General features: G+C 41.3%; 1 protein-coding gene across 1 annotated transcript; it reads right to left on the bottom strand.

The window, feature by feature from the left end:
* Nucleotides 1–1,701: 1,701 nt before the first annotated feature.
* LOC105029342 (extracellular calcium-sensing receptor-like) lies at nt 1,702–5,071 on the bottom strand. The gene is made up of 6 exons (XM_029117276.2): nt 4,869–5,071; nt 4,407–4,707; nt 3,505–4,311; nt 3,178–3,405; nt 2,763–2,886; nt 1,702–2,624 (listed from the first exon to the last, which is right to left on the bottom strand). The coding sequence occupies exons 1-6, from the start codon at nt 5,069–5,071 to the stop codon at nt 1,702–1,704; spliced, it is 2,586 nt and encodes an 861-aa protein (XP_028973109.2).
* Between the last annotated feature and the right edge of the window lie 4,393 nt (nt 5,072–9,464).

The raw sequence follows: 9,464 nt of genomic DNA, 5'->3' as shown, positions 1-9,464 counted from the left end.
GCAAAGCATTTGTGAAGCCACAACACGCACAACCTTGAGGCGGATGGGCTACAACAACAGAAAACCCCACCGGGTACCACTCATCTCCACTACAAATATGAAAAAGAGGCTACAATTTGCACGAGCTCACCAAAATTGGACAGTTGAAGACTGGAAGAATGTTGCCTGGTCTGATGAGTCTCGATTTCTGTTGAGACATTCAGATGGTAGAGTCAGAATTTGGCGTAAACAGAATGAGAACATGGATCCATCATGCCTTGTTACCACTGTGCAGGCTGCTGGTGGTGGTGAAATGGTGTGGGGGATGTTTTCTTGGCACACTTTAGGCCCCTTAGTGCCAACTGGGCATTGTTTAAATGCCACGGCCTACCTGAGCATTGTTTCTGACCATGTCCATCCCTTTATGACCACCATGTACCCATCCTCTGATGGCTACTTCCAGCAGGATAATGCACCATGTCACAAAGCTCGAATCATTTCAAAATGGTTTCTTGAACATGACAATGAGTTCACTGTACTGAAATGGCCCCCACAGTCACCAGATCTCAACCCAATAGAGCATCTTTGGGATGTGGTGGAAAGGGAGCTTCGTGCCCTGGATGTTTATCCCACAAATCTCCATCAACTGCAAGATGCTATCCTATCAATATGGGCCAACATTTCTAAAGAATGCTTTCAGCACCTTGTTGAATCAATGCCACATAGAATTAAGGCAGTTCTGAAGGCGAAAGGGGATCAAACACAGTATTAGTATGGTGTTCCTAATAATCCTTTAGCTGAGTGTATGTATTACTAATGTATAGCCATATATTTTATACATATATTTACATATTAGATATTCTCCCAATATATTTTAAAATGTCTTACATACATGAAAAATTATAGTTGGTAATATGCATTTAGCATTTACATCTAACTGATATTTCCATATTTGTACTTTTTCCTGTCATGTGTTTATTATGTTATCTAGTAATTTTAAAACTACTTCTACAGAAAGGAATGGCATTCATTATACAGTGTGAAAATGCATGTTTTCATAATGAGTCTGTTTTGAAATGTATACTTGGAGTAAAAAGTGGTTAATTAGAGTAAAACTGAATAAGTTCCTTAATGCTAAAGTCAAAACTTTGGTGTATTACCAAAAAGGTATAATTAATTGTGACACAATGGCAGTTGTGAATAAAGGTCCTTATTAAATTACGATGACTGACACTAACCAGTTGTTTCTTTACTTGCATTTACAATGTTAAATAGAAATTATTGTAAATACAAACTGGTGGTTATGTTGGTCTGCTCCCCATTTTGACAACGATAATTGGTGAGACAAACTATAACAAGGAGATTCTCTGGAAAATAATGTCTTGAAGGTTAATTCCACAATGTGTTGATGAGAAATGCTTAAAGTACTATATATTCATATATTTCATGATTGTAACACATAATATTCAACGTTAAAATATATGAGATGCATTGTATTATGCGCAAGTTATATATTTCATAAACAAATTCAGGGCATATATGTAAATATATGTTGAGAGATTCTCTACATGTATGTGCATACATGTTTTGCATGAGTTTTCCATGTAGATTTGTTCATAATGATGTTTCTTTGTTCGTGTTCATTATGTGAAAAAGGCCAGTCATCAGTGTTACATATAAATGATTTTGGAATCAATAAATCCCACCCTACACTATGTTCATTTAATCATGTACATGTATATCATTGGACGTTTTACCCATAACATGTTTCTTGGTGTTCCTCTCTGGCCTCAGTAATATAATAAAACATTTAGGAGCAAAAATACAAAAAAGTAAACCAAAACTGGAGGCCAAAATAGCGAATATCTCTACAGCTACAGTGAACTTCCCAGGAGAGCTGACATAAGCAGGTATAAAGGTGATCCAGACTGCACAGAAGATCAGCATGCTGAAGGTGATGAATTTGGCCTCGTTGAAGTTATCAGGCAGCTTCCGGGCCAGAAAAGCCAACACAAAACACAAGACAGCCAGGAGTCCTATATAACCCAACACAGCCCAGAAACCAATCGCTGAACCCACATTACACTCCAGGATGACCTTTTCCTTATAGTGTAACATATTCTTGTAGGGGAATGGAGGAGAGATTGTTAACCAAATAACACAGATCAGGACCTGTATGAAAGTTAAAGCTATAACACAGAGTCTCTGCAGTGGAGGACCGAACCATTTCATGACATTACTGCCTGGAAGTGTAGCCCTAAAGGCCATCAACACCACTAGTGTTTTCCCTAGAACACAAGAGATGCAGAGGACAATGGCGATCCCAAAAGCTGTGTGACGCAGCATACAGGACCACTCAGACGGCCGGCCAATGAAAGTAAGAGAACACAGAAAACACAGAGTCAAAGAGAAAAGGAGCAGGAAGCTCAGCTCAGAGTTGTTGGCCCTGACGATTGGAGTGTCTCTATGGATAAAAAACACAACAGCTATAAGGGTAGTAAAACCAGTCCCAAACAAGGAGAAACAGACCAGAACTATACCCATGATTTCTTCAAAGGAGACGAATTCAACAGGTTTCAACACACAGTGATCCCTGTTCTCATTTGACCAATACTCCAAGTCACAAAGATAGCACACATTAGAATCTGTAGGGAGATTAAAATGTGATTGTTAATTCAATTCCATGGGGCCTAACATCTTATATCTGTTTGTCATTACATTGTGGTAGAAGATAAAATGCACATATACAGTACATAAATATATATATATATATATATATATACCTGTGACATTGCTGATTTCTCCCTCAGCACATGGTAGACAGCCATAACAGCAAACATGCTTTCCTTTCTGCACGGCCTTACGAGTACCAGGAGGACAGCTCTGACTGCAAACTGAAACAGGCACCTGAAGTGGAATAAAAATATTTAAAAGAACGATTGGAATTAATTTAATAGGAGTTAAATGAAAACATGTATAGATTGTTTTGATAAAGTGATTTGAAAAATATAATACAGGAATGAATATTTTGATCATTAATGCTAACAGAATAAAATACATTTGAAAAAAGAAGTGCATTTGAAAGGTTTTCATTAATGCAAACACAAAAAAAACTAAATAATGCATTATGTTTCATGAATAATCACTAATGCCTTCTTCATGTTTCTGCAACACAGTCAACATTTAGTTTTTTTCTACCTCTGCCTGGCCGCCTGCCCAGACCATTTTCTTCTGGTTGATCATCAATGTTTTTTCAGGGGGCATTGAAGTGTCATACAGTCCAACTGAATGGAAATTTAGGGTCCCATCCGCCTCCTGCTGCCAGTTTATCAATTCGTAACGCGCCACTGTGTCCCCGTGGCCATTGAACAATATATCCTCTCCTGTCTTCATTGTAAACCTCACCTCCCTTAGGTAGTCCAGCACCTGAAAACATGGAGGGGAAGAGTGAGAGAGATGAGACTCATATGATGGTGGTGGTTATATTATGGAGCATCTGAATCTTGATCAATAGTACACACTTGCCTGCTGTGGTGTGTAGGTAGTAATTGATATGTTGCTTCTGCCACTGTGATTTTTTAAATCTGTCAGAAGGTCGTGCAAAGAGTGTGCGATAGCATATACAGCTGTGTACACTTTGCTGGAAATTCGAAGATCTGACACGTCATTGTACTGGTTCTTCAGCCCTGCTAAGCTCTCTGCCCCAGTGCACAATGTGCCTCTGTTTTCCTCTCTGCTCCTGTTGAAGGAGCACTGAAACACTGTCTCCCAGAACTCCCTCAGCAGGGCATTGTCTGGGTCCTGTGAAGGGTGGACACTGTCAAGGAACCCCTCCAGACCATCCAGCTTGATGTTTCCAAAGGCAAAGCCCACTGCCCCCCTCAGGAAGCTGTATGACTGTTTCTCCGCCAGCATTCTTGCTGTGATCCAGGACTCACTGCCAACCCACTGCAGCCCTGGGTCCCCTTCATGGGCCAGCACATTCAGCAAGGGGATGAGGTCCCCCAGTCCCACGAATAGTACCACGACCCTGGCTGTGGCTCTCCTCATCACCCTTACCGTCTTCAGGAGCTTCTCTCTGGAGTCTGTGCGGAAGATTGCCTCTTGGTATTCCACACAGACCCCCTCCTGATGTGCAGCCTCTATGAAGGTGGCCATTCCGTTGTTGCCATAGTCACTATTGCTGTTCACCACACCAACCCAGGTCCAGCCAAAGTGCTTCACCAGCTTTGCTAAAGCTTGGCTCTGATAGAGGTCACTGGGGATGGTTCTGAAGAAAGAAGGGTATTTTTTTCTGTTACTCAGACAAGCACAGGTGGCGAAGTGGCTGATCTGTATGGAAGAAATTGAAAAATGTGTATAAAATATCAAGGCATAGCTAACAATGAGCGTACTGACTCTGAAGAGCCAAAACCTGACTGTCTCACCACAGGCATGCTGAATGGTCCAGCTACAGATAATATTCCGATAGTAGGAGTGGAGCTGGACTGCCCTACGATTCCCAGCACTGCTGGATGTCTGGAACAAGAGGAGGGTTCACTCAGACTGTCATAAATCCCTGGGCTGTTCATCAGTGCCAGGGCTGATTGAATGGCCTTAGGCACAGATCCGCAGGCGTCATAGACCTGGTAACCCAGAGATAAACCAGGCAACAGATCACTACGGTTGTTGATCTCCTCCAGGGCAAATATCAGGATCTGGGCAAACTGGAACTCTCGTGGGTCAAAGCTGGTCAAGAAGAAAAAAAGAAAGTAGTTAAAGCCATTAATCAAATATGCCGGCAAATTAATCTTTGTTCCTAAAAATAAACTGCAAATAATATGCAATAGTGTTATTCAGCTATGTGTATTTTAACTTCAAGCTACAGATAGTTGTTTTCAAACAGTTACCTGATACAGGCCGTCTTCTCTGGTATAGAGGTGAACGAATGGACCTTGAAGAGAGGTTGGCTGTGTATGGAGAACACCGCCCCGATGTTAACGTCCCCATCAGCAGACAGCACAGGCAGAGTGGTTTGGCCCAGCAGGGAACACGATTGGTCTCCTACACACCCCACCACCATCACCAGTACCATCACTGTCCTTAGTGCCATGCCAGCCTTCAGCAGGGCAGATGTGTCTGATATGGCAGACAGAGAGGTTCCTCTCTTTATAGACCTTAGAGTCCCCCCCTCCGCAACATATTGCCCGAAACCCCCTCTCATCATTTCTGCATGTGGTCTGGGGTTAATTGTATGGTTTAGAAATGTTGGGTAAAAAAGAAATTCAACAACATCCCGCAAGCTTTCCCATGTTTATTTTTTTTAAAATCATGAAAGATTTCACTGATGAGTTTTTAGAGTTAAATTGAATTAAAATGATTTTTACTGGTACTTATCAAAATATGTTTAAGTAACTTTTTTGGTTTGTTATCATTTCATATGTATTAAAATGATTGATCCAATTTATTATTTTAGAGGATTATTACTTCCTCTTTCACAGCTAAACATTTTTTGGAGCTAGTTTACAGACTAGTAAAGCAGAAACAGCATATGTACCCTGTTGGCTGCAAAATTTTTCACTCTTTTCTCCATATAGAGCACAATGCAAGGCTCAGACCACTGGTGAACAGGCCTACATACAGCTCTGGAAAAATTCCCCAGATCATCACAGATTTTATTTTTTGAGATCACTGCACCTTTTTCTTTCCTTTGCAAAACAGTCGAAAAGGAAGATTTTGAGTGAGGAACAGGGGTTTAAAATTAAGAGACCACTGCAAATTCAATGCTTCTGTTTCTCACTCAAAACATTCCTTTTCGACTGTTTTGCAAAGGAATGAAAAAGATGCAGTGGTCTCAAAAATAATTTCTGTGATGATCTGGGGATACTTCAGCAAGGCTGGAATCGGGCAGATTTGTCTCTGTGAAGGACGCATGAATCAAGCCAAGTACAAGGTTATCCTGGAAGAACACCTGCTTCCTTCTGCTCTGACAATGTTCCCCAACTCTGAGAATTGTTTTTTTCCATTAGGAAAATGCTCCATGCCACACAGCCAGGTCAATCAAGGTGTGGATGGAGGACCACCAGATCAAGACCCTCTCATGCCCAGCCCAGTCTACAGACCTGAACCCCATTGAGAACCTCTAGAATTTGATCAAGAGGAAGATGGATAGTCACAAGCCATCAAACAAGCCATGCTACTTGAATTTCTGCGCCAGGAGTGGCATAAAGTCACCTAACAGCAATATGACTGACTGCTGGACAGCATGCCAAGACTCATGAAAGCTTATTCCACCAAATATTTATGGACTCTTCCTAAGTTACAACATTAGTATTTTGTTATTGAAAAATTAATATGACTTTGTTTTCTTTGCATTATTTGTGATCTGAAAACAATGTGTCTTTTTGCATTGTTTTCAAAAATGTTAAAATTAAGAGACCACTGCAAATTGAATACTTCTGTTCCTCACTCGAAATTTCTTTTTCAACTTTTTTGGCAAGGAAAGAAAAAGGTGCAGTGGTCTTTTAATTTTTTCACAGACCTGTTAGTTTTTCTTTAAGAAGCCCTCCTGTTCTCCACTCATTACCTGTATTAACTGTACCTGTTTAAACTCGTTACCCATATCAAAGACACCTGTCTACACACTCAATCAAATAGACTCCAACCTCTCCACAATGGCCAAGAACAGAGAGCTGTGTAAGGACATCAGGGATAAATTTGTAGACCTGCACAAGGCTGGGATGGGCTACAGGACAATAGGCAAGCAGCTTGGTGAGAAGGCAACAACTGTTGACGCAATTATTAGAAAATGGAAGAAGTTCAAGATGACGTCAGTCTCCCCCAGTCTGGGGCTCCATGCAAAATCTCACATTGTGGGGCATCAATAATCATGAGGAAAGTGAGGGATAAGCCCAGAACTACACGGCAGGGCCTGGTCAATGACCTGAAGAGAGATGGGACCACAATCTCAAAGAAAACCATTAGTAACACACTATGCCATCATGGATTAAAATCCTGCAGCGCACGCAAGGTCTCCCTGCTCAAGCCAGTGCATGTCCAGGCCCATCTGAAGTTTGCCAATGACCATCTGGATGATCCAGAGGAGGAATGGCAGAAGGTCATGTGGTCTGATGAGACAAAAATAGTGCTTTTTGGTCTTAACTCCATTCGCCGTGTTTGGAGGAAGAAGAAGGATGAGTACAACCCCAAGAACACCATCCCAACCGTGAAGCATGGAGGTGGAAACATCATTCTTTGGGGATGTTTTTCTGCAAAGGGGACAGGACGACTGCACCGTATTGAGGGGATGGATGGGGCCATGTATCGCAAGATCTTGGCCAACAACCTCCTTCCCTCAGTAAGAGCATTGAAGATGGGTCGTGGCTGGGTCTTCCAGCATGACAAAGACCCGAAATACACAGTCAGGGCAACTAACGAGTGGCTCCATAAGAAGCATCTCAAGGTCCTGGAGTGGCCTAGCCAGTCTCCAGACCTGAACCCAATAGAAAATCTTTGGAGGGAGCTGAAAGTCCGTATTGCCCAGCCACAGCCCTGAAACCTAAAGGATCTGGAGAATGTCTGTATGGAGGAGTGGGCCAAAATCCCTGCTGCAGTGTGTGCAAACCTGTTCAAGAACTACAGGAAACGTATGATCTCTATAATTACAAACAAAGGTTTCTGTACCAAATATTAAGTTCTGCTTTTCTGATGTATTGATTTTCTGGATAATTTTTTTAGATTCCGTCACTTACTGTGTTACAAATTATAGACTTCTACATGCTTTGTAAGTGGGAAAACCTGCAAAATCAGCAGTGTATCAAATACTTGTTCTCCCCACTGTAGGTGCTCTTCAAAAATGTCTAGTGCTTCTTCATTTGGTTGACAATTCTACTGACTCTATAGTCTTTATGTATTTTTCTCTTGAGTCCCTAACTGTAAAAACTTTAATATCTCTCTTTGTAGGATTGACACATTTTGCATTGTTTTCGGTAGGGTTTGGATGAAAAGTGCATCAAGACAGCCACTGAGGAGACTACTGTTGGTATCTACATTATCAAAGACAGAAAGTGGAAGATACAGGAATTGTCCTTGAAAGAGTCAAGGTGCCTGTGAGATCTGGAAAACGTGGCTTTTGCTGTCGCTATTCTGTTTAGTTTAATACAGTGGATATAAAAAGTCTACACACCCCTGTTAAAATACCAGGCTTTTGTGATGTAAAAGAATGAGACAAAGATAAATCATGTCAGAACTTTTTCCACTTTTAATGTGACCTATAATGTGAACAGTTCAATTGAAAAACAAACTGAAATCTTCAAGATGGAAAAATGTAAAATAAAAACCTTACAATAACCTGGTTGCATAAGTGTGCACACCCTTAAACTAATACTTTGTTAAAGCACCTTGATTTTATTACAGCACTCAGTCTTTTTGGGTAGGAGTCTATTAGCATGGCACATCTTGACGTGGCAATATTTGCCCACTCTTTTTTGCAAAAGCGCTACAAATCTGTCAGATTGCGAGGACATCTCCTGTGCACAGCCCTCTTCAGATCACTCCACAGTTGTTCAATTGGATTCAGGTCCGGACTCTGGCTGGGCCATTCCAAAACGTTAATCTTTTTCCGGTGAAGCCATGCTTTTGTGGATTTGGATGTGTGCTTTGGGTCTTTATTGTGCTGAAAGGTGAACTTCCTTTTCATCTTCAGCTTTCTAATGGACGCCTGAAGGTTTTGTGCCAGTAGTAACAACCAAAATATCTTGTTAAATATTAAGTAGTTAATCAGGTATAGGATACATGATAAAATCACTTTGAAGCTACAAAAGTAAATCATATTAAGTTAGCTTAAACATATGAAGTTCATTTTGATACATTTGTGTTGAATTTACCTGATTTCATTATGCGCTTGACTAAAATAAATTACTTAAACTTATTAAGAATAATTGTTAATTCTATGTATTTCATTCGGGTATAACCAATGTACACATTTGAATCAAGTAAAATACATTTTCATTTTGGAGAGAATCTGCATAATGTGTAGGAATGCCAATACGGGGCATAAATAAATTACTTTTGGTGTTCTCTGGCAAATGCCAGTCGAGCTGCTGGGTGCTGGGGTGTGAGCACAGGTGCCACGAGAGAATGTCGGGCCTTGTGCCACCCTTGTGGAGTTTTATCAGAAATATGCACACCAGTAGCCCGCTGAAGGTCATTTTGTAGGGCTTTGGGAGTGCTCCCCCTGTTCCTCCTCGCACAAAGTAGCTGATACCGGTCCTGCTGCTGGGTTGATGCCTTTCTACTGCCCTGTACAGCTGTCCTCAGGTAACATCCTGTCTCCTGGTATCTCCTCCATGCTATTGAGACTGTACTGGGAGGCACAGCAAACCTTCTTGTGAAAGCACGTATGGATGTGCCATCCTGGAGGAGCTGGACTGCCTGTGCAACCTGAATGGGTTGCAGGACCCGTCTCATGCTACCAGTAGTGACATGGACACTAGCAAAATGCAAAA

The sequence above is a fragment of the Esox lucius genome, chromosome 1, assembly GCF_011004845.1.
Source record: "Esox lucius isolate fEsoLuc1 chromosome 1, fEsoLuc1.pri, whole genome shotgun sequence".
Lineage (NCBI taxonomy): Eukaryota > Metazoa > Chordata > Actinopteri > Esociformes > Esocidae > Esox > Esox lucius.
The sequence above is the reverse complement of the archived record's forward strand: the minus strand, read 5'-3'. Positions and strand labels throughout refer to the sequence as shown.

What these genes read in the sequence shown, in the direction of transcription:
- LOC105029342 (XM_029117276.2), bottom strand. Translation starts at nt 5,071, where the DNA reads ATGGCACTAAGGACAGTGATGGTACTGGTGATGGTGGTGGGGTGTGTA. An exon ending in GAGAAGACGGCCTGTATCAG is followed by an intron (nt 4,708 to 4,868) that starts GTAACTGTTTGA and finishes CTTCTTGACCAG; the next exon opens with CTTTGACCCACGAGAGTTCC. An exon ending in GACCATTCAGCATGCCTGTG is followed by an intron (nt 4,312 to 4,406) that starts GTGAGACAGTCA and finishes TCTTCCATACAG; the next exon opens with ATCAGCCACTTCGCCACCTG.